The 24,415-nt window shown below is 69.0% G+C and overlaps 1 protein-coding gene across 1 annotated transcript; it reads right to left on the minus strand.

Moving 5' to 3' along the window:
- Positions 1-1,884: 1,884 nt before the first annotated feature.
- Positions 1,885-19,507, minus strand: EPPK1 (epiplakin 1). Its single transcript, XM_054590583.1, is given in 4 exon segments — positions 1,885-5,241; positions 6,710-8,230; positions 8,232-17,230; positions 19,386-19,507. Coding segments are annotated over 3 exon segments (13,212 nt in total). The 5' UTR covers positions 17,180-17,230; positions 19,386-19,507; the 3' UTR covers positions 1,885-2,498.
- Positions 19,508-24,415: the final 4,908 nt, after the last annotated feature.

Genomic DNA, 24,415 nt, shown 5'->3' on the forward strand with positions numbered 1-24,415 from the left:
GCTCCAACTGTAGACCGGGTCCGATCTGAGGCAACACCTTATATAAGGCCTCTCCCGGGACTAGGCCAGGTCCATTCCTGGCTAAGGCCCCGACCTGCGACCACGCCCCGGAGAGTCCCCATCCTTGAGCCCCGCCAGGTGCAGAACTCCGCCTTTTCTATGTCGGCCCCGCCCCTCTCAGGCCCCGCCCCGGCTTTGGACTCACCTATCGTGTCTACGGCCGCACCCCAGTCAAGGCCCACCCTTAAGCCCCGCCCCATTAAGGCCCTGCCCCGACTCAGGCTACTTCCATTCCTGGCTAAGGCCCCGCCCCATGATCCCCGCCCCGCGATTCCCGCCCCTGGCGGGCCCCCAACCTCGAGCTCCGCCCGACATGGAGCTCCGCCCGACATGAGGCCCCGCCCACTCGAGGCAGCTCGGGGCCGGGCGGGGCTGTCTAGGGCCCGGCCTCCCGCTTCTGCAAGCCCGGGCCGCTCTGAGGAGGCCCCCGGACCAGGCGGAGCCGAGCAGCCCGGCCTCTGCGGGTTCAGCGCCGGCCTGGAGCCGCGCCCGCCGGGCCTCCCTGGGCGCGCGACGGCCTGCGGCGACCGGGCCGGGCCGGGTCAGGGGGCCCGGGAACCGACCCAGCTCAGCTCTTGGAGCCGCGCGCCCTTCCAGCACCGCTTTCCCGCCGCACTCCTGTGGCACACGTCCGGGAACCCGCGTTTGTCTCCGGGCCTCCCCCGGGGGGGCCCAGCGTGGAGCGGGGTGTGGCGCAGACCGCTCCGCCGGAGCCGCGCGGCCAGGATCTGGGGAGAGCCCGGGACCGCGCCTGGAAAGCCAGCTCCGCGGTGTGCCCCGTCCCACAAGAATACGTGGAGTCAGTGAAGGTGACAAGATGCCGCACAAGCAGGCTGCGGGGCGAGTTAATTTTCGGCCCTAACGCTGCGCTTCGCTTTCCCTGGAACCGGGGAGCCCGGGGGCAGCCCCAGCCACACCCACATGCCGCCCGGTCTGCGCCCTCTGCCTCAGGCCCCGTGGAGAGCCGAGCTCTGGATTCCCACCTGAAATCCCCTCCGCCCACAACCCCTGCTCCCCTCCATGGTCTCCTCCCTGACGCCTGCTGCGCCCTCGCCCATCCTTCGCTTTCTCTTTCTAGGGAGAAAGGGGTAGACACATGGGCCTGGCCCTCCTCAAACAGACCCTCAACTTTGAACCCTTGCTCCTTCGCCTCCTTCCCACTGGCCTTCAGCCCCAGTGCCTCTCAGAGTCCCTTGGGACACCTCTTATTCCTGGCCTTTGGCCTAGCAGCATCTGACCCCTTTTGGGACCAGTGAGGTGACAGGCCATAGCAGCAGCCTGCTCCCTCTGCTCCAGGTATCCATCCCCCCAGCACCTGGCAACCATGCAAAATGTCACTCACTGCTGCCAGGTCTGGTCCTCTGTCACCGGCCCCAAACACTGTCCAATTAGTGGCAACGGTCTAACCGCGTCCAGGAGGCTATGCGTGACCTAACCACCCCGTCCAGGGGCTGTTGTTCTGAGACCTGCTTCTGTGTTGTCCTAGGTTTCCCATGCTTATTTTCCCTGTTTAACCTCTTACGGCTACAAGGAGGGTATAGAGTTTGGTGGATGAACCTCCAAAAATCAGGAATGTTAAAAAAAAAAAAGAGCTCCATTCATGCATAAACGTGTCTTTGCAAATTGTAAAGGCTGCGGCTCCTTCTGGGAGGAGCTGCAGCAGGAGACAGGGTCGCCCTCTGTGTTTGCCAGGCAGGCACCGGCATGGGCGGCCGCTGCTGGTGGACGCCAGACCGAGAGCGATGAGCCAGGTAACAACACACAGGACTGATGGGGGGTGCACACAAACGGCAGGAGGGCTTCATGATTGAAAGGAGTGTGTTTAATAAAAATTGGGGTACAGAGTGACATGTACATATCAGTGTGATGGGCTGAGGGGCCAAGAAAAAGAGTTCTTCCAAAAAAATTTTTTTTTTTAAATTCTCACCTGCTGACATTTTTCATGGCTTTTAGAGAGGGAGGGAGAGCGATAAAATTTGATGCAAGACAGCAGCATTGATCCTAGACTCCCTGACACAGGGCACCAGACGCGCCCGGATCCAGGGCTGGAACCCGCAACCAAGGCCTGTGCCCTGACCCAGAATCAAACGACAACCCCACAGTGACAGGGAAACACTACAACAAAATGACCCAACTAGCCTGCGTGAAAAAACAGTCATTTCTTCCTGTGCAGTGGAGTTTATCAATGACGATCAAATGCCAATATTCCATGATAAAAACCCACTGATAACGCAAGGGAGAGGGAGCAAGAGTGATCAGGGTTGAGCAGTGAGGAAGCATGGCTTATCACACGCAAGGAAATGACACAACCAACTAATTAAAAGAAAAAATATTACATATGTATAGAAGAATGAAGAGATGGATATTCAACAATTTTGAAAATATTGTAGATTAGAGTAAGATTCTCCTGAGTGTGAAAGACAAACACTAGAAGTCCTTTAATTTCGAGAGAGAGAAAGAAATAGGAGTCCAGTTTCAGGATCGAGAGTAGCCTTCTGAAGCAGCTGCATGTACGTGAGGTTCTCGTGCGTGTTGGGGTCGAAGAAGCCCTTGGTGTCGTCGCTCGGGTCGGCCAGGACGCGGTTCATCTCCTCGTCGAAGAAGCCGCGCTCGTAGGCCACGTGCACGGGCAGGCGGTGGCTCTGCACGGGGTCGATGATGCCGCCCGTGGCGATCTGGGCCTCCAGCAGGCGGATGCCGTGGTCCCGCACGATCAGGTCCCTCTTCATGGCCTGGAAGAGGGAGATGCGCTCCCCGGTGTAGGGGTCCGCGTAGCCCGTGACCGCGCGCTCGGCCGACAGCAGCTTGTCGCGGATCTCGCCGCCCACCACGCCCGCGGCCACCGCCTCGTCCACGGACAGCCGCTCGTTGCGCACGGGGTCGATGAGGAAGCCGGTGGCCGCCTGGGCCTCGAGCAGCACCAGGGCGGTGCCCGGCCGCAGGAGGCCCTTCCACATGGCCTGGTAGACGCTCATCTTCTCCTGCCTCCCGGGGTCGTCTCGGGCGGGCACCAGCACGCCGGCGATGCAGCTCGTGCCCTCCAGGTAGCGCCGGACCGAGTCCATCTTCATCACCTCCTGGGGGCTCTTGGTGCCCTGGGCCAGGCCCCGCAGGGTCTCGGCGTCCAGGACGCCGGACGTGGCCAGCTGGGCCGCGGACACGTGGCGCCGCAGGCCCCTGAAGGACACCTTGCTGAGGCGCTCCTCCGCCTCCTCGACGACCTGGGTGAGGATGGCCACCAGGCCCGGCAGGGCCAGCTCGCCGGCCGCCAGCTGGGCCAGGAGCTCCTCGCGGCGGGCCTGGGTCAGGTAGGAGGAGGACAAGACGTCCCACACGGGCACGGGCCGCCCGCGGAACCGCCCGGCCCGCACCTCCATGGTGGCGGCGCGCAGGTCCCGCTCCTGCGGGCGCGCGGCGGACTCGGCCTCACCGCGCCCCGGCGGGGCGGCGTCCGCCGGCGCCTGCTCCGCGCCCTGGGCCTCCTCGGCCTCCTCGATGATGGTGGTCAGCCGGCGGGTCAGCGCGGGCAGGCCCAGCGTGCCCGAGCGGAACTGGGCCAGCAGCTGCTCCCTCCGGTCGGCGCTCACGTAGCCGGACTCCAGCACGTCCCACACGGGCACGGCCGGCCCCCGCAGGCGGCCCACCTTGACCTCCATGGTGGCGGCACGCAGGGCCCGCTGAGGGTCCGCGGCCCCAGCCCCGGCCAGCAGCGAGGCCAGAGAGGCGCCCAGCTCCTGCGCGGTCAGCGTGCCCGCCCGGTACCTGGCCAGCAGGTCCTGCCGCTGGCTCTCGGACACCTCCCGGTAGAAGAGGAGCTCCCAGACGGTGACGTCCTGGCCCTCGGCGGCGCCCGCGCCCGGCGGCAGGGCCACGCGGACCTCGTGCAGGGCGCGGCGCAGCTCCTCGCTCAGCTGGTGCAGGGCGGAGCCGGGGCCGGCCAGCTGCAGCACGTACAGCCCCGTGTCGGGGTCGCGCACGCAGCGGCGCAGCAGCTGCATGTACGTGAGGTTCTCGTGCGTGTTGGGGTCGAAGAAGCCCTTGGTGTCGTCGCTCGGGTCGGCCAGGACGCGGTTCATCTCCTCGTCGAAGAAGCCGCGCTCGTAGGCCACGTGCACGGGCAGGCGGTGGCTCTGCACGGGGTCGATGATGCCGCCCGTGGCGATCTGGGCCTCCAGCAGGCGGATGCCGTGGTCCCGCACGATCAGGTCCCTCTTCATGGCCTGGAAGAGGGAGATGCGCTCCCCGGTGTAGGGGTCCGCGTAGCCCGTGACCGCGCGCTCGGCCGACAGCAGCTTGTTGCGGATCTCGCCGCCCACCACGCCCGCGGCCACCGCCTCGTCCACGGACAGCCGCTCGTTGCGCACGGGGTCGATGAGGAAGCCGGTGGCCGCCTGGGCCTCGAGCAGCACCAGGGCGGTGCCCGGCCGCAGGAGGCCCTTCCACATGGCCTGGTAGACGCTCATCTTCTCCTGCCTCCCGGGGTCGTCTCGGGCGGGCACCAGCACGCCGGCGATGCAGCTCGTGCCCTCCAGGTAGCGCCGGACCGAGTCCATCTTCATCACCTCCTGGGGGCTCTTGGTGCCCTGGGCCAGGCCCCGCAGGGTCTCGGCGTCCAGGACGCCGGACGTGGCCAGCTGGGCCGCGGACACGTGGCGCCGCAGGCCCCTGAAGGACACCTTGCTGAGGCGCTCCTCCGCCTCCTCGACGACCTGGGTGAGGATGGCCACCAGGCCCGGCAGGGCCAGCTCGCCGGCCGCCAGCTGGGCCAGGAGCTCCTCGCGGCGGGCCTGGGTCAGGTAGGAGGAGGACAAGACGTCCCACACGGGCACGGGCCGCCCGCGGAACCGCCCGGCCCGCACCTCCATGGTGGCGGCGCGCAGGTCCCGCTCCTGCGGGCGCGCGGCGGACTCGGCCTCACCGCGCCCCGGCGGGGCGGCGTCCGCCGGCGCCTGCTCCGCGCCCTGGGCCTCCTCGGCCTCCTCGATGATGGTGGTCAGCCGGCGGGTCAGCGCGGGCAGGCCCAGCGTGCCCGAGCGGAACTGGGCCAGCAGCTGCTCCCTCCGGTCGGCGCTCACGTAGCCGGACTCCAGCACGTCCCACACGGGCACGGCCGGCCCCCGCAGGCGGCCCACCTTGACCTCCATGGTGGCGGCACGCAGGGCCCGCTGAGGGTCCGCGGCCCCAGCCCCGGCCAGCAGCGAGGCCAGAGAGGCGCCCAGCTCCTGCGCGGTCAGCGTGCCCGCCCGGTACCTGGCCAGCAGGTCCTGCCGCTGGCTCTCGGACACCTCCCGGTAGAAGAGGAGCTCCCAGACGGTGACGTCCTGGCCCTCGGCGGCGCCCGCGCCCGGCGGCAGGGCCACGCGGACCTCGTGCAGGGCGCGGCGCAGCTCCTCGCTCAGCTGGTGCAGGGCGGAGCCGGGGCCGGCCAGCTGCAGCACGTACAGCCCCGTGTCGGGGTCGCGCACGCAGCGGCGCAGCAGCTGCATGTACGTGAGGTTCTCGTGCGTGTTGGGGTCGAAGAAGCCCTTGGTGTCGTCGCTCGGGTCGGCCAGGACGCGGTTCATCTCCTCGTCGAAGAAGCCGCGCTCGTAGGCCACGTGCACGGGCAGGCGGTGGCTCTGCACGGGGTCGATGATGCCGCCCGTGGCGATCTGGGCCTCCAGCAGGCGGATGCCGTGGTCCCGCACGATCAGGTCCCTCTTCATGGCCTGGAAGAGGGAGATGCGCTCCCCGGTGTAGGGGTCCGCGTAGCCCGTGACCGCGCGCTCGGCCGACAGCAGCTTGTCGCGGATCTCGCCGCCCACCACGCCCGCGGCCACCGCCTCGTCCACGGACAGCCGCTCGTTGCGCACGGGGTCGATGAGGAAGCCGGTGGCCGCCTGGGCCTCGAGCAGCACCAGGGCGGTGCCCGGCCGCAGGAGGCCCTTCCACATGGCCTGGTAGACGCTCATCTTCTCCTGCCTCCCGGGGTCGTCTCGGGCGGGCACCAGCACGCCGGCGATGCAGCTCGTGCCCTCCAGGTAGCGCCGGACCGAGTCCATCTTCATCACCTCCTGGGGGCTCTTGGTGCCCTGGGCCAGGCCCCGCAGGGTCTCGGCGTCCAGGACGCCGGACGTGGCCAGCTGGGCCGCGGACACGTGGCGCCGCAGGCCCCTGAAGGACACCTTGCTGAGGCGCTCCTCCGCCTCCTCGACGACCTGGGTGAGGATGGCCACCAGGCCCGGCAGGGCCAGCTCGCCGGCCGCCAGCTGGGCCAGGAGCTCCTCGCGGCGGGCCTGGGTCAGGTAGGAGGAGGACAAGACGTCCCACACGGGCACGGGCCGCCCGCGGAACCGCCCGGCCCGCACCTCCATGGTGGCGGCGCGCAGGTCCCGCTCCCTGCGGGCGCGCGGCGGACTCGGCCTCACCGCGCCCCGGCGGGGCGGCGTCCGCCGGCGCCTGCTCCGCGCCCTGGGCCTCCTCGGCCTCCTCGATGATGGTGGTCAGCCGGCGGGTCAGCGCGGGCAGGCCCAGCGTGCCCGAGCGGAACTGGGCCAGCAGCTGCTCCCTCCAGTCGGCGCTCACGTAGCCGGACTCCAGCACGTCCCACACGGGCACGGCCGGCCCCCGCAGGCGGCCCACCTTGACCTCCATGGTGGCGGCACGCAGGGCCCGCTGAGGGTCCGCGGCCCCAGCCCCGGCCAGCAGCGAGGCCAGAGAGGCGCCCAGCTCCTGCGCGGTCAGCGTGCCCGCCCGGTACCTGGCCAGCAGGTCCTGCCGCTGGCTCTCGGACACCTCCCGGTAGAAGAGGAGCTCCCAGACGGTGACGTCCTGGCCCTCGGCGGCGCCCGCGCCCGGCGGCAGGGCCACGCGGACCTCGTGCAGGGCGCGGCGCAGCTCCTCGCTCAGCTGGTGCAGGGCGGAGCCGGGGCCGGCCAGCTGCAGCACGTACAGCCCCGTGTCGGGGTCGCGCACGCAGCGGCGCAGCAGCTGCATGTACGTGAGGTTCTCGTGCGTGTTGGGGTCGAAGAAGCCCTTGGTGTCGTCGCTCGGGTCGGCCAGGACGCGGTTCATCTCCTCGTCGAAGAAGCCGCGCTCGTAGGCCACGTGCACGGGCAGGCGGTGGCTCTGCACGGGGTCGATGATGCCGCCCGTGGCGATCTGGGCCTCCAGCAGGCGGATGCCGTGGTCCCGCACGATCAGGTCCCTCTTCATGGCCTGGAAGAGGGAGATGCGCTCCCCGGTGTAGGGGTCCGCGTAGCCCGTGACCGCGCGCTCGGCCGACAGCAGCTTGTCGCGGATCTCGCCGCCCACCACGCCCGCGGCCACCGCCTCGTCCACGGACAGCCGCTCGTTGCGCACGGGGTCGATGAGGAAGCCGGTGGCCGCCTGGGCCTCGAGCAGCACCAGGGCGGTGCCCGGCCGCAGGAGGCCCTTCCACATGGCCTGGTAGACGCTCATCTTCTCCTGCCTCCCGGGGTCGTCTCGGGCGGGCACCAGCACGCCGGCGATGCAGCTCGTGCCCTCCAGGTAGCGCCGGACCGAGTCCATCTTCATCACCTCCTGGGGGCTCTTGGTGCCCTGGGCCAGGCCCCGCAGGGTCTCGGCGTCCAGGACGCCGGACGTGGCCAGCTGGGCCGCGGACACGTGGCGCCGCAGGCCCCTGAAGGACACCTTGCTGAGGCGCTCCTCCGCCTCCTCGACGACCTGGGTGAGGATGGCCACCAGGCCCGGCAGGGCCAGCTCGCCGGCCGCCAGCTGGGCCAGGAGCTCCTCGCGGCGGGCCTGGGTCAGGTAGGAGGAGGACAAGACGTCCCACACGGGCACGGGCCGCCCGCGGAACCGCCCGGCCCGCACCTCCATGGTGGCGGCGCGCAGGTCCCGCTCCTGCGGGCGCGCGGCGGACTCGGCCTCACCGCGCCCCGGCGGGGCGGCGTCCGCCGGCGCCTGCTCCGCGCCCTGGGCCTCCTCGGCCTCCTCGATGATGGTGGTCAGCCGGCGGGTCAGCGCGGGCAGGCCCAGCGTGCCCGAGCGGAACTGGGCCAGCAGCTGCTCCCTCCGGTCGGCGCTCACGTAGCCGGACTCCAGCACGTCCCACACGGGCACGGCCGGCCCCCGCAGGCGGCCCACCTTGACCTCCATGGTGGCGGCACGCAGGGCCCGCTGAGGGTCCGCGGCCCCAGCCCCCGGCCAGCAGCGTGGTGAGAGAGGCGCCCAGCTCCTGCGCGGTCAGCGTGCCCGCCCGGTACCTGGCCAGCAGGTCCTGCCGCTGGCTCTCGGACACCTCCCGGTAGAAGAGGAGCTCCCAGACGGTGACGTCCTGGCCCTCGGCGGCGCCCGCGCCCGGCGGCAGGGCCACGCGGACCTCGTGCAGGGCGCGGCGCAGCTCCTCGCTCAGCTGGTGCAGGGCGGAGCCGGGGCCGGCCAGCTGCAGCACGTACAGCCCCGTGTCGGGGTCGCGCACGCAGCGGCGCAGCAGCTGCATGTACGTGAGGTTCTCGTGCGTGTTGGGGTCGAAGAAGCCCTTGGTGTCGTCGCTCGGGTCGGCCAGGACGCGGTTCATCTCCTCGTCGAAGAAGCCGCGCTCGTAGGCCACGTGCACGGGCAGGCGGTGGCTCTGCACGGGGTCGATGATGCCGCCCGTGGCGATCTGGGCCTCCAGCAGGCGGATGCCGTGGTCCCGCACGATCAGGTCCCTCTTCATGGCCTGGAAGAGGGAGATGCGCTCCCCGGTGTAGGGGTCCGCGTAGCCCGTGACCGCGCGCTCGGCCGACAGCAGCTTGTCGCGGATCTCGCCGCCCACCACGCCCGCGGCCACCGCCTCGTCCACGGACAGCCGCTCGTTGCGCACGGGGTCGATGAGGAAGCCGGTGGCCGCCTGGGCCTCGAGCAGCACCAGGGCGGTGCCCGGCCGCAGGAGGCCCTTCCACATGGCCTGGTAGACGCTCATCTTCTCCTGCCTCCCGGGGTCGTCTCGGGCGGGCACCAGCACGCCGGCGATGCAGCTCGTGCCCTCCAGGTAGCGCCGGACCGAGTCCATCTTCATCACCTCCTGGGGGCTCTTGGTGCCCTGGGCCAGGCCCCGCAGGGTCTCGGCGTCCAGGACGCCGGACGTGGCCAGCTGGGCCGCGGACACGTGGCGCCGCAGGCCCCTGAAGGACACCTTGCTGAGGCGCTCCTCCGCCTCCTCGACGACCTGGGTGAGGATGGCCACCAGGCCCGGCAGGGCCAGCTCGCCGGCCGCCAGCTGGGCCAGGAGCTCCTCGCGGCGGGCCTGGGTCAGGTAGGAGGAGGACAAGACGTCCCACACGGGCACGGGCCGCCCGCGGAACCGCCCGGCCCGCACCTCCATGGTGGCGGCGCGCAGGTCCCGCTCCTGCGGGCGCGCGGCGGACTCGGCCTCACCGCGCCCCGGCGGGGCGGCGTCCGCCGGCGCCTGCTCCGCGCCCTGGGCCTCCTCGGCCTCCTCGATGATGGTGGTCAGCCGGCGGGTCAGCGCGGGCAGGCCCAGCGTGCCCGAGCGGAACTGGGCCAGCAGCTGCTCCCTCCGGTCGGCGCTCACGTAGCCGGACTCCAGCACGTCCCACACGGGCACGGCCGGCCCCCGCAGGCGGCCCACCTTGACCTCCATGGTGGCGGCACGCAGGGCCCGCTGAGGGTCCGCGGCCCCAGCCCCGGCCAGCAGCGAGGCCAGAGAGGCGCCCAGCTCCTGCGCGGTCAGCGTGCCCGCCCGGTACCTGGCCAGCAGGTCCTGCCGCTGGCTCTCGGACACCTCCCGGTAGAAGAGGAGCTCCCAGACGGTGACGTCCTGGCCCTCGGCGGCGCCCGCGCCCGGCGGCAGGGCCACGCGGACCTCGTGCAGGGCGCGGCGCAGCTCCTCGCTCAGCTGGTGCAGGGCGGAGCCGGGGCCGGCCAGCTGCAGCACGTACAGCCCCGTGTCGGGGTCGCGCACGCAGCGGCGCAGCAGCTGCATGTACGTGAGGTTCTCGTGCGTGTTGGGGTCGAAGAAGCCCTTGGTGTCGTCGCTCGGGTCGGCCAGGACGCGGTTCATCTCCTCGTCGAAGAAGCCGCGCTCGTAGGCCACGTGCACGGGCAGGCGGTGGCTCTGCACGGGGTCGATGATGCCGCCCGTGGCGATCTGGGCCTCCAGCAGGCGGATGCCGTGGTCCCGCACGATCAGGTCCCTCTTCATGGCCTGGAAGAGGGAGATGCGCTCCCCGGTGTAGGGGTCCGCGTAGCCCGTGACCGCGCGCTCGGCCGACAGCAGCTTGTCGCGGATCTCGCCGCCCACCACGCCCGCGGCCACCGCCTCGTCCACGGACAGCCGCTCGTTGCGCACGGGGTCGATGAGGAAGCCGGTGGCCGCCTGGGCCTCGAGCAGCACCAGGGCGGTGCCCGGCCGCAGGAGGCCCTTCCACATGGCCTGGTAGACGCTCATCTTCTCCTGCCTCCCGGGGTCGTCTCGGGCGGGCACCAGCACGCCGGCGATGCAGCTCGTGCCCTCCAGGTAGCGCCTCACTCCCTCGTCCTGCTTGATGCTTTCCACAGAGGTGCGTCCCTCCTCAAGTTTCTCCAGTGTTTCCTTTGTGATGATGGCCGATTGGAAGAGTTCGGAGGCTGTTACTTGTCTCCTGATGCCTCTGAACCATAACTGCTTAGCAGATTTTTCTCTCTCATCAATCATTGCGAAGATTTTTTGAACCACCTGTTCTAGGGCATGCTTAGTGTCATTTTTGTATTTGCTGACTAACTCCAATTTTTTTTCCTCTGTGACATATTCAGAGTTCAGCAGCTCCCACACCGATCGCCTCTGTCCTTTGTACCTGCCCACGGTGACTTCCACCCACTCTGTCTCGAGGGCTCTTCTCGTGGCCTCATCTATATACACAGAGTCCTGTCCTTCACGGATTACTGGGAACAAAGTCCAGCCTGCCTTCTCCTTCTGGAGGCTTCTCTGCTGAAGCTCCTGGTATGTGACCTTCTCTTGCGTGTTGGGATCAATGAACCTCTTCTTCATGTGCTTCTGATCGGACACGAGCGGGTATATGTCCTGGTGCAGACAGCCACGCATGTAGGCCATGTCTAGCGGGAGCCGGTGGTGGTGCAGCGGGTCCACAACACCCCCTGTGGCCACCTGTACCTCGAGCAGTCGGAGCGCCTCTTCCCTGCTGACCAGCTTCCTTTCCATGGCCTGGAACAGTGAGACCGTGTGCCCCGTGTCTGGGTCTGGGTAGCCCTTGACGGCCTTCTCGGCATTCCGGAGCCTGTCCTGAAGCTCCTCGCCCACAAGACCAGCTGCCACAGCCTCATCCACAGAGAGCCTCTGGTGGCTGCGGGGCTCCAGCATGAACCCTGTGGCCGCCTGGGCCTCCAGCAGCAGGGCTGCGAACCCCGTGGGGATGAGTCCCCTCGTGCTGGCCTCATAGATGCTCATCACTTCCTGTGTGGAGGGGACAGTCACACCCGCGATGCAGCCACTGCCTTCGAGGTAGGTCTTCACATGCTCCAGGCTGCTGAGGGCCTGTCCCCTGTGCAGTGTGTCCAGGGTCTTCTTATCAATGATGCCAGCGTTGAACAGCTCTGTGGCCGTCACTTCCCCGCCAATCCCAGGCACCTTGATGATCTGGTGTCGCTTCTCTGTCTCTTCGACTGTGCTGGTGACAGTCTCCAGCAGCTGCTGCAGACTCACAGTCCGATCCCGGTACTGTTGGACCAGCTCTCTCCGCCTCTCCTCCGTGAAGTACTGCGATGATAGCAGGTCCCAAATGGAGACACGCTGACCCGCGAACCTCCCCACAGGCATGGTCACGGTCTGCGATCGCAGACCCTGCTTTGTTGCCTCGTCGATGTACACATACGTTTCTCCTTTCTTTACGATTTGTAACATGTACAGGCCGGTCTCAGGGTCCTCCACGCAGCGCTCCAGCAGCTGCATGTACGTGAGGTTCTCGTGCGTGTTGGGGTCGAAGAAGCCCTTGGTGTCGTCGCTCGGGTCGGCCAGGACGCGGTTCATCTCCTCGTCGAAGAAGCCGCGCTCGTAGGCCACGTGCACGGGCAGGCGGTGGCTCTGCACGGGGTCGATGATGCCGCCCGTGGCGATCTGGGCCTCCAGCAGGCGGATGCCGTGGTCCCGCACGATCAGGTCCCTCTTCATGGCCTGGAAGAGGGAGATGGGCTCCCCGGTGTAGGGGTCTGTGTAGCCGGTGACCGCGCGCTCGGCCGACAGCAGCTTCTGGTAGGTTTCCTTGCCGAACATCCCTGCCGCAAATGCCTCCTCCACGGTCAGCTTGCGGTTGGCCACAGGGTCGATGAGGAAGCCGGTGGCTGCCTGGGCCTCCAGCAGCACCAGGGCCGTGCCCGGCCGCAGGAGGCGCCTGCTCAGGGCCTCGGAGATGCTCATCCTCTCCTTCGTGGCCTGGATGAGCACCCCGGCGATGAAATTGCCTCCTTCCAAGGAACGCTTCACACTGTCCATCTGTGTGACCTCCTGCACCGTCCTTGTTCCCTGACTCAGCTCGTCTAGAGTCTTCTTGTCGATCACCTGGGACCTGAACAGGTCGCTGGCTGACACCTGCTTCCGAAGCCCCCTGAAGATGGCCTGCGGGGGCTGCTTCTCCACGGCCTCGACCAGGGCAGTGACTGTGCTGACCACCTGCCGCAGGGCCGTGGCCCGCCCGGACTGACAGAGCACCGCCAGCTCCCGCCGCTTGTGGGCGTCGACGTACTCGGAGTGCAGCAGGTCCCAGAGCGACACAGTGAGCCCTTTGAACCTCCCAGCCCCAACAGGCACCTTCATGGCCCTCAGGGCCACTGCGGTGTGGTTGTCCACCTCAAGTGCCACATCCTGGGGCAGAGGCAGCAGCCACAGGCCGGTGTCAGCGTCCAGGACACAGCGTTTTTTGAGCTGCTGGTATGTCACCTTGTCCCGTGTGCTGGGGTCGAAGAAGAATTTGCTGTCCTCATCCGTCCCGGTCAGCGCCTGACTGGTCCGCTCGTCCAGGAGGCCAAGCCTGCAGGCTGCTGCCTGGGGCAGGTGCACCCCGTAGGTGGGGTCCACAGCACCCCCCGTGGCCAGCTGTGCCTGCAGGAGCGGGAGGCCCTCGCTCTGGGGCACGAGACCCTTCTCCATGGCCTGCCACAGCGAGAGGGAGCCCCCCGAGTAGGGGTCCGTATACCCACTCACCGCCCTCTCCGCCTGCCGGAGCTGCTCGCTCAGCATCCCGCTCACCAGGCCGGCCTTGACCGCACTGTCCACTGATAGCCTCTGGTTGCTCAGAGGGTCCACAAGTGAGCCAGAGGCCACCTGGGCCTCTAGCAGGCTCCGCCCCAGTCCTGCGGGCAGGAGGCCATCCTCCACGGCCTGGGCGATGCTGGCCTTGGTCCCCGAGGGCTGCAGCAGCACTCCAGCCACACAGCCCGTGCCCCACAGGCAGGCCTTCACTGCAGGCTCCTCAGCAACCTGGGCAGGGGATCGTGTGCCCTGGGCCAGGGCCGCCAGGGTGTCCTCGGTGATGATGCCAGCATCAAGCAGCCAGACTGCGGGCACCTCGCCCCGAGGGCCGGGCACTGAGACGCGTGCCTGGGCCAGGAGCTTCGTCTGCTGCATCCAGCTCTGCATAGCCGCCTGCAGCTGCTGCGCAGTGGTCTTCCCCACCCGGAAGTCCTCCAGGAAGCCCCTCCGTTGCTCTTCTGTGAAGTGGCAGGAGGAGAGCAGCTCCCAGAGCGACATGCCGTCCTCTGCCCCCTTAGTGGCCCGCAGGGTCTCCTGCACCTGCTGGTCCGTGGGGACGGCAGGAGCACTTTCCTGCAGGGGCAGGAGGTACAGGCCTGAGGCCTCATCCTTCAGACACTGTCCCAGAAGCTGGGCGTAGCTGGTGCGTCCCCGGCCGTCCGGCGTGGGGAAGGTCTCAGAGGAGCTGGACAAGGTCGCCTCCATCTCCTGATCGATGCATCCGCGCTTGGCAGCCACGGGCGCGGGCAGGTGGTAGTGGACCGTGGGGTCAATGACCCCTCCCGTGGCCAGCTGGGCCTCTAGCAGGCGGGCAGCCTGCTCCTCACGGACTAGGCCCTTCTTCATGGCTTGGAACAGGGACACCCGCTCCCCAGAAAAGGGGTCTCGGAAGCCGGTCACGGCGTCCTCGGCCCGTCTCAGCCGAGAATACAGCTCTGGCCCCACCAGCTTCCTGCGCACGGCCTCTGCCACCGACAGGGTCTCCAGGGTCTGGGGGTCGGTGAGGGCTCCGGTGGCTGCCTGGGCCTCCAGCAGGGCCAGCACCACCCCTGGCCCCAGCAGCTTCTGCTTCATGGCCTGGTAGAGGCTGAGCCTCTGGTTGGAAGAACGCAGTAGCACACCACCCACGGCGCCCAAGCCACGCAGGTACCTGCGGATGCCGTCCATGCGGAGCAGGGCCTCGGGGCTGACCGCCCCGGCCAGCAGCCGGTCCAGGAGCTCCTGGTCGATGATGTGGTCCTCCAGGAGCTGGTAGGCGGTGACCCGTCCCCGCAGCACAGGCAGCGTGACATCCGCGCACCTCGCTGACTCCCTCTCCAGCAGTGCTGCCACCTGTTCCAGGGAGAGCTTGCGCAGCCGGTAGCTGTGCAGGAGCTGCCTCCTCCGGGCCTCGCTGCAGCACTCCGAGTTGAGCAGCTCCCAGGCGGACACCCGGCGCCCCCGGAACCGCCCGTAGCTCGCTGACAGCAGCAGGCCCTGGAAGGCCCGCCGGGTGGCGCTGTCCACCAGCTGGGGCCGCTCACTGCTGCTGAGGGGCAGCAGGTAGAGCCCGGTCTCAGGGTCGCGCACACAGCGCTCCAGCAGCTGCATGTACGTGAGGTTCTCGTGCGTGTTGGGGTCGAAGAAGCCCTTGGTGTCGTCACTCGGGTCGGCCAGGATCAAGTTCAGCGCCTGGTCGAAGTAGCCGCGCTGGTAGGCCACGTGCACGGGCAGGCGGTGGCTGTGCACGGGGTCGATGATGCCGCCCGTGGCGATCTGGGCCTCCAGCAGGCGGATGCCGTGGTCCCGCACGATCAGGCCCTTCTTCATGGCCTGGAAGAGGGAGATGCGCTCCCCGGTGTAGGGGTCCGCGTAGCCCGTGACCGCGCGCTCGGCCGACAGCAGCTTGGCGAACACGTTGGGCCCGATGACGCCTGCCTTCAGCGCCTCCTCCACGGAGTACCTCTTGTTTCCTTTCGGGTCAATGAGGAAGCCGGTGGCCGCCTGCGCCTCCAGGAGGACGAGGGCCGTGCCCGGCCGCAGGAGCCCCTTCCTGTGAGCCTCGTAGATGCTGAGCCGCTCCCGGGAGCCGGGCAGCAGCAGGCCAGCGATGCATCCGGTGCCCTGCAGGTACCTCTGCACTGAGTCCAGGCTGCCCACGTGCTGGGCTGTGGTCTGCCCTCGTGCCAGCTTCTCATACATATCCTGGCCGATGATCTCTGCTTTCAGCAGCTCCCCGGGTGTCACGGGGACCCTCAACCCAGAAAACGTGGTTTTGGTGGTGGCCGCAGCCTGCTCCAGGGTGGCCCTCAGCATGGCTGCCAGCTCCTCCACCGACAGCGCCCCCTCCTTGTGTTGCTGTGCCAGCGCAGCCCGCTGCTCCACAGGGACAGCCGCAGAGAAGAGCAGCTCCCACAGTGACACCGGCTGGCCCGTCACCTTGCCCACAGAGACGGTGGCTGTGGCAGCAGTCAGGGCCTGCCGGGTGCCATGCTCGATGAACGGGGGTCCCTGTGGCTCCTCTTTGAGGGCCTCTCCCGAGAGGGGCAGGAAGGCCAGCCCCGTCTCCGGGTCGGTGACACAGCGGGCCAGCAGCTGCCCGTAGCTGAGGCTCTCCTGCGTGCTGGGGTCCGAGAAGCCAGCGTCCTGCGAGAGGTGCTGCCGTGTCTCCTCGTCCAGGCAGCCCAAGCGCAGGGCAGCCTCCAGGGGCAGCCGGAGCCTGCGGGCTGGGCACACTAGCCCACCCGTGGCCAGCTGGGCATCCAGGAGCCGCAGCGCCTGAGGCCTGTCCACCAGCTCCTTCTTCATGGCCTGGAAGAGGGGGATGCGGGTGCCGCCGAAGGGGTCCTGGAACCCTGTCACTGCCTGCTCTGCCTCCAGGAGCTGCGCATGCAGCTCTGGGCCAATGAGGCCTGCCCGGACCGCGTCATCCACGGAGAGCCTCTGGCCGGTGGCTGGATCCACCAGGGTGCAGGTAGCGGCCTGAGCCTCGAGGAGTGGGAGCACGGTGCCCATCGGCAGCAGGTGCTCGGCGACAGCCTGGAAGAAACTCTTCTTGCGGCCGGCAGGCAGCAGGACGATGCCTGCCACACTGCCAGTGCCCTGCAGGTAGCGCTGAACCTCGGGGCGTGCACTCACATCCTGCACCGACAGCCTGCCGTTCTGCAGGCCCCGGGCCGTCTCCTCGTCCAGGATCCCGGCCTCCAGCAGCTCGGCCAAGCTCGCTGCCCCACTCAGGGTGCAGAAGGTGGTCTTGAGAGGCAGCAGGGCCAGCCCCGTGCCGGGGGCCCGCAGGCACCGACCCAGCAGCTCACCATAGGAGAGCCGCTCCAGCGTGCTGGGATCCAGGAAACCTGGCACGCGCTCCGACAGGGCACGCTGCGTCTCCCGGTCCAGGAGGCCCTGCTGGCAGGCCAGCTCTGGAGCCACGCGCACTCCCCGGACGGGGTCCACCAGGCCCCCCGTGGCCAGCTGGGCCTCCAGCCAGCTCCACCCCAGAGCCTTGTCCACAACCTCCTTCCCAATGGCCTGGAAGAGGGACAGCTTCTCACCGCCGTAGGGGTCAGGGTACCCCGTGACCGCGCGCTCTGCCACCAGCAGCTTCTCCTTCAGTTCCAGGCCCACCAGGCCCTGCCGCAGGGCCTCAGACACGGGGAGCAGCTGGCCCTGGCCCGGGTCCACGAGGCCCCCAGTGGCTGCCTGGGCCTCCAGCAGCGCCAGCCCGAGTGCGTCGGGCAGGAGGCCCTGCTTCATGGCAGCATAGAGGCTCAGGGCCTGGCCGGACGCCTCCACGTGCACCCCAGCAACACTCCTGGCCTGGGGCCCGGAGGGAGGGCTGGCTTCCTGCAGGGCCTTCGTGACCTTGTGGGGGGCAGCCGGCGTGGTGCCGTTGGTGACCAGGACATCAAGAGGAACGGCGTGGCCATTCATGGTGCCTGCCTGGCTGTGCAGAACTTGCCAGAGATCCGCTGTGTCTGCTCCCTGCGGGGGGCAGAGAGTGTCCGTCAGGGGCCCTGGGATGGCCTGGGTGGCCGGCCGGGGTCAATCTCAGATCCTGGGTGCCCCCCTAGGGGGACCAGGATTGACACCCAGCTGCGGGCCCCCCCACCTGCCTGGCCCCCCGGAGAGACCCGGTGAGCACAGGGAGCCCAGGGCAGCCCTACCCGCCCGCCTCCAGGGAAGGGCGCTGGGCCCTGTGTGTCCCCCGTGGGGCCCCAGCCCTGTGCCCCCACAGCACCCACGCCTGCAGCTGCACGGCCCTTCCCTTTGCTCCCCGAGGCTCTGCCCCCCGACCCCGTGTCCTGGGCACCAGCTCCTACCTGGTCCTCCTCCCTGGGACCCTCCAGACTCCCACCCTGCCTCCAGCTCCCAGATGGGCTACAGCCACCCCCACCTACGTTCCCCTCTTCCACCCTCTGACCCGCTCCTGTGACCCCCAAGGTCCCCTCTCAACCTGGCTCTGTATTCTACTCTGGCCAACCCGACCCGCGCCCCCAGTATGGCTTCTCTGCGCCCACAGGGATTCAGGGTCCGCGCGCAGCTCCTGTGGGGCGGTGGGTGGGGCCAGGCCCGGTCTCCCGCCCGGCGGGCCCTGGGCAGCTGGCTCGAAGCGCTGCACCCCCGGCTGTCCCCGCTCAGCAGGCAGCTGTGTGCACGGCTCTCTGCGCAGAGGTGGCAGGCGCCTAAACTCCTGCCCATGGCTGCTCCTTCCATGCTGGGTGAAACTGCGCTCCCCAGAAAGAAATGTCTAAGTCTTCACCCCAAGTCCCTGACACTGTGGCCTCGTTTGGAAACAGGGTTTTTGCAGATGTCGTTAGGGCACGGTCACCTTGGAACAGGGAGGGCCCTGATCCAACAGGCTGGTGTCCTCAGGAGGACAGACACGGGGACAACGCCCGCCCGCCCGCGATGCCAGAGGCAGGCCGGCGTGATTGGCAGCCCAGAACACCAAGCGCAGCCGCCAAGGCCAGAAGCACTGATTTCAGGCTCTGGCCTCTGCACTGCACAGTGAGAACTCGCTTCTGTTGGTTTAAGCCACCGGAGCCGCGGTAACTGTTGCGACAGCCAGAAAACAGCAGCCGCCCTCCCGGCCTGTGAACCGTCCCCTCCCCGCTTCCCCAGAACTGCGCCCTGGTCCTGGCCCCGCCCACACCTGTCTTTGCCGCCCCCACCCTGGCCAGCGCCCGCAGCCCACACCGCCAGCTTCCACACCCACGCCCGGTCCAGGCAGGAGCTCAGGCCCACGGCCGCCCCTGCCCCCACTCCACAGCCTTTGCTGAGGTGACCTCGCGCTCCGGCTGAGACGTCTGACAAGTCTATTTTGGGTCTGGCGGCCCCTGACCTCCGGGGCGTGGGACACGGGGACCCTTGTCCCTGGTGACAGGGTCCTGCTCTGTCTCCACTTACCCACTAACTCAGAGGGTTCGAGACCACCCCAGCCCCAAATCTGCCACTGAGCCCATCCTGTCCGGGATCCCGAGCCACAAGTCCAGCCGCCTCCCGGACGTCAGTGCCCGGCAGCCTCGGCCACAGCTGCGCCCCCTCCGAGCCTGAGCCTCGGACCCCCGGCTGGCCCCACGGGGTGCCCCCCCGACCCCGGCCCGGCTCACGTCTGGGCCCTTGGCGTCCAGCAGCCCCGAGCAGGGGGTCCGTCAGGGAGCACCGGGCAGGGCTGAGACCTCCTGCGGAAACCCCACGAAGCCCACCGCCACCCCCAGTATGGGGCCTGCCCGCCCTGCACCTGCACAGCTGCTGGGTGGGAGGCTCCTGGGGTCACCCTGCGGCCAGGCTGCCGCTCAGGCCCAGGCAGTGGGAGCCAGGACCAGACCCCGGCGGGGCTGTGGGGGCCGCCAGCCAAGGGCCGGGCTGCGGGGAGCGCTGCTGCCGTTCGCTGTTCTCTGGCTTCCCCGAGGGGAGCGGCCTCCAGGCTCAGGGCACAGTGTCCAGCATTCGAGAAGTAACCAGCTGGACAGCAGGAGCGTACGCGGCCAGCGGAGCGGCCCTGATCTCCAAGGGCAAGGCAGGCCGGCGGGGCCCCGCGGTGAGAGCTGCCCCACACCGCCCCCAGGTGGGGGACCACACGGGTGCAGAAGCTGGGGTCAGGGGAGCAGCTGTGACCCGCCATCCCCAGACTGACCCACTGGGAGCTGGGGCTCCTCCGCGGCCGCCCCCAGCTCGGCGGGCCTAGATGTCCTGGTCCCAGAGGACGACCGCTACTTCTGCTGGGGACACCGCTCCGGTCCCCCTGAGCTGCAGGCCATGGCCACAAGCAGGGCGCCCAGGCCCCTTGAGTCCAGGACCACAAGGCCAGCTGGAAGCGGCGCGCCTGGCCAGGGAGCTGATCTGACCAGCGGGCGGAGGTGGGGCCCATGGCAGGGCGGGGGCAGGGAGAGCTCCCCAGAGGCCCACCTGCTCCTTCCCGACCTGGTTCTGCGACAAACAGCCAAACGGAACCGCCCTGCCCAGGCCTGAGCCAGGGCCCCAGGGGTGGCCGAGACCCTCGCCCACCCCCTCCTCATGCGTTTCCCCAGGAAGAGGTGCCCGTTGGCACGCTGGGAGTGGGCCCGCGTGCGGGGGCAGGGCCGCCCTGACCGCCCTCTAGGGGTCAGCGAGGCTGTGGCCTGTCTGTCCACCTGTGTCTTCTCTCCACCCGCGAGGCCAGCCGGAGGCCCTCCCTGGGACCCCCTGCGCTAGGTTCTGCCCCTGGGCCGAGCTGGACGTGTGCACGCTGCCCCCCAGCAGCTTTCTCACAAGTGCCAAGTGGGCTGGCACCCAGCCGCCGTGTCTTGGTGGGAGCGCCAGGCAACAAGGCTACCAGGGAAGGTGGAGCCGTGCACCGGCCCGGTGGCGTCCGGCAGGGACGGGGTGGCAGAGGAAAGAGACACCTTTCTATCCAGCTAAACAGGAGTGGGGGACTTCCTGGGTCACCCTGGCAGCAGTGTGACGGGGGGGGGGGGGGGGTGGCACAGCTGTGCCTGGCCCTCAGCCTGGAGCCTGCACAGCCTGTCCTGCAGGGAGGAGGGGTGGCACCAGGGCAGGGAGTCCAGAGGGGCCCAAACAAGCCCCGGTTCTGGGCACAAAGGGGACCCCTGGCGGGAGGGTGGTGTGCGCCTGGGGAACACAGGCAGCAGGGGGCAGGCCGTGCGGGCACAGGTGCCTGGGGTCTGCAGCCAGGAGCTCGGGAAGGAGGTGCCTGGGCGGCAGGGGGTGGGGACTGGAAGAGACAGACCGGGCCTGTGGGGGTGTCCAGAGTCGGCTAGCAGGACTCTCAGGCAGGGCCTGTGTCACAGAAACCAGAGGATCTGTCCCAGAGAGGTGGCCCCAGCAGACCGAGAGGGAGGCTGAGCAAATCCCTCCCCCACCGCGCCCCCGCACCCACACGGGGGGGAGGAGAGGGCCAAGGGAATCTGAGAAGTGAGTCCCCTCCGGTGGCTTCCTGGGGTGGCCCCACCTCCAGGGCCCCAGGCGACAAGGAGGGGGAGGCAATTCCCGAGAAGCAGAGGCTCGCATTCCTGGGGGCGGGGCACCACCCTGTCGGCCGGCCGGGGCGGGGAGCTCGCTGGCCCTCCACCGCCGCCGGGTCAGCACAGGCCCGCGGCGCGCTGCCTCCCAGACGCAAGCAGGGACCTTTGCTCCGCTTCGGGCCGCAGCTGGGAGGCCCGCCCAGGTGCAGCGGACAGAGCGACGGCCCCAGAGGATCTCAGGTCAAGGCCGCGGGTGCGGCGCCGGACGGGCAGAGCCCCTCCCACGCCCGTCTCCCAAGGGTCCGGAGACGACGCCGCGCAGGTGTCCCCGGGCAGCTCCTTCAGTGGGTCGGGCCCAGCCCCTCAGGCAGGAGCCACACCTACCTCTCAATCTGTCAGCCTAACTGCCTCGATCCCAGGTGCCCAGGCCTCTTCGCTTCGCCGACGACCCCTCCCCCCGCCCCCTGCCCATCAAGGGCGGGGGGGGGCGGGGAGGAACCGGATCGGCAGGGCCCCGCCCACCGAGGCGCACCCGTCCTGCAGGGAACCCGCCAGGCGGGCGAGACCCCCGCCCCGAGCGCGCGACTCCCTCGCCCGCACGGGGAACCCGTCTTCCCACCTGTACGCTCGGCCACGGGCTACGACCAGGACCCTCGCGCACGAGGGCTGGTAGGGCGGGGCCGTGGCCGCAGCGCCCCGCTCTGCCCGGACCCCCGCGTGGGCCTGGGGCTCAGATTGCCCGCGGGCGGGACGACAGTGAGCCGCAGCCGGAGCCCCAGCCCCGGCGCGTGGCGCCCCCACCCGTACCCCTTCCCCAGCCTGTGCGGTCGGGCCCGGGCGAGCGCGGCGCAGGTGTCTCGGTTTGGCGGACGGCCGCCCTCCCTGCCCGGATGTCCCACCTGTGCGCTCCAGAGCCCGTTCGCAGTCCCTCGGCTCACTCCACGGCCGGCGCCCGGGGCCGCCGGGATTTAAACCTGTTCGGCCCCTCCCGGCAGCGGCGGCCCCGCCCCCGTCTGCGGGCGGCCGGGTGGGGGCGCCCCGAAGCCAGGTGGGGCCGGCAGGCGCTGGGAACCGACGCCCCACGACGACCCTGGGCCTGCCGCCTGGGAGCACCCGCAGGAGGGGTCCCGAGGGGGCGGGGACGGCGGGCGCCGAGGAGCAGGGTCGTTTCCCTCCTGCCCCGGCCCCTTCCTCGACCCCTCGCCAGTCACCAGTCACCGCGGAGGAATGTCGGCCGCGCGGGCGCAGAGGCGAGAGGCGGCACGTCTCCCGGCGTTTGAATGGAGTTTGCAAGGGAAATGCGGACAGTACGGCTCGCGGTTTGCTTTGCAAAACACTGACTTTATTGCCCCCAGCGCTGAAGGGCCCGGGCAGGCTCCATGCGGCCCCCTCCCCGCCCTCCTTGTCGCTGTACTCGGGGTCTGCTCACTCCCGTGGCGCCGGCTTCCCCAGCTGCTGCTTAATCCAGAGTGGGTTGAGCCAGGCTGTCCTCAGCGGTTCCCTTCCGCGTGCCCCTCCGTGGCCTTGACCTTGAGGAGCTAGGGTCTCTGTGACCCCAGCAGGCTCCCAGTCCTGTCTGAAAGGGAGGGCCAGGCCTCACCACAAGGGTCTAGCCGCTCTGCCTGGGCTCAGAGGAGACCTCCTGTCTACCCAGGGGCCCCCAGACCCCCCTCAAATGCCCATCCCAGCACGCACCTTCCTGGGCAGGAGGTGGCTGGGAAATCTGGGGATGGAGGACGCAACCTTGAGGGCGACCTGCTGGGGACCACGGCCCAGGACAGGAACCTCTCATGGATCTTCTGGCTGGTCCTCCCCTTCACAGGAACCTTCACAGAGGTTCCAGAAGCTCGGGGCAGAGCAGGTGCCCTTCGTCCCCCAGGGCAGGGCCCGAGGCCTGCCCTCCATCCGGCCCTGAGGGTTCAGGCTCCCCCGGCCCAGTCCTCACCTCTGCCCGGGTCATTCTTGACCAGACACTCATCCAGGGCCGCCCAGCCACCTCCGACACACACCATGAGGGAACTTCGAGACTCCTGTACAGGCACGGCCGGGGCGGTGGCGGGAATGGTAAGCTCCCGTGGCTCTGCCCCTCCTGCCCCCGCCAGGCCCGCGCTCACACCTGCTCACCGAGGCTCCCGGGACGCCACGCTGGCCTCTGGCCACCTCCAGGCTCTGCTCTGTCCCTGTCCCCCACTCTGGCCATGCTGTGTGCCTGCTGCTGGCTTCTGAGGAGCCCTGACCCAGGCAGAGGAGTGAGCTTTGGGGTGAGCCCACGTCCCCCCGAGGTGTGTGGGTCAACCTTGTCTGTCCCCACCCCTGCTCACCAGGCACCAGGACATGCCCACGATGTCCTGCCAGGACATGTGGCTGTTCTGGCTGTGGCTCGTGGCCCGGGGCGCAGCCCGGAGCTGCCTCCTCCCGTGGCCGAGCCACTGCAGGCAGCACTGCCCGGCCACGGAATCCAGCTGTGTGCCAGCCCCTCACCACGGGAAGGAGCGGGGAGCCCGGCCCGGCCTCGGTCGCTCTCGTGTGTCCGGGGTTGGGCAGGCTGCAGGTGACCGGCCCTGGTCCTTGTCCCCGCAGCTCCAGCTCCCTGCGGTGACCTCCAGCTCAGCTCTTTCAGGACCCTCCCTCTGGCGGCCTGGCCACTGTCCCCAGGTTTGGGGTCCCTCAGAGCCAGCACCTTTCCTGGAGCTCACCCACACAGCAGGGGGGGCCTCAGGAGGCTGGCACGGTGAGCCCCGTGCCTGGCACTGCCCTCTGCCCGCCCTGCCACTGCCATCCCCTGAGGCTGGCGCCCGACCCCAGCAGCTGTGGGCAGCCCTGAAGGCTGCCTGCCCCCGCCCCCCAGAGCACCTGCGGGCACTCACAGGGCGTGGTCCCAGGGCACCTGAGAGCGGCGTTGCCGGGCCGACACCAGCCACCGGTCCCACCTTCGTCCCCCGGGGTTCGGCCTGGGTCAGCCTGTGGGGCGGTGCAATCAGCAGCTCCACATAGGCTGGCACTGCTGTCTCCTCCAGGACACAGGGCCTACGGGGCAGCGCGACAGAGGCGGGCAGGGGGCGGCGCTGGGCGGGGGTGGGTGGGCGCAGAGCAGAGTGGCAGGCTGACCTCTCCGTCCAGGAGCTGGACAGCACAGCCCAGCAGCCCAGGGGTTTCAGCCGCAGGCCCAAGCGGCAGATGCGCTCGCAGGGGGTCCTTCCTCCCAGGGCAGGGCTCCTCCGCAGCAAGGGGGGCGTGACCCCAGCTGGCCCGCCCAGAGCAGCAGCGGGAGGCACCTGCTGAGTGGGGAGACCGCAGCCCAGCTGGCACCACCGGGCTGGGCGCTCAGGGCTGGGGTGAGAAAGGCCGGCAGGGTGGCTCCCTACTATGGGTGGGCCTGTGTCCCCTCGAATTCAAATGTGGAAGTTCTAACCCCTGAGCACCTCAGAACAGGACCTTGATTGGAAAGACGGTCATTGCAGGTAAGATCAGCCAGGGAGAGGTCCTAGCAGAGAGTGAGCGTATGTGGCCCCAAGTGTCCTTGTAAAAAGGGAGGTCAAGGCGCAGACACACAGAGGGAAGATGGTGTGAAGCCGCAGGAAGCTGGCGTGTCTACCAGCGGAGGACAGAGCCCTGGGGCACGCCGCCCTCACAAGGAGACCCAGCGGCTTCTGCTGTGTGAGCTGCTCAGGCAGCCGGAGCAAACCAACAGCCCCCCCGCCCC

The sequence above is a fragment of the Pteronotus mesoamericanus genome, unplaced genomic scaffold, assembly GCF_021234165.1.
Source record: "Pteronotus mesoamericanus isolate MK-2021 breed Mesoamerican mustached bat unplaced genomic scaffold, CSHL_Meso_final scaffold_174, whole genome shotgun sequence".
Taxonomy (NCBI): domain Eukaryota; kingdom Metazoa; phylum Chordata; class Mammalia; order Chiroptera; family Mormoopidae; genus Pteronotus; species Pteronotus mesoamericanus.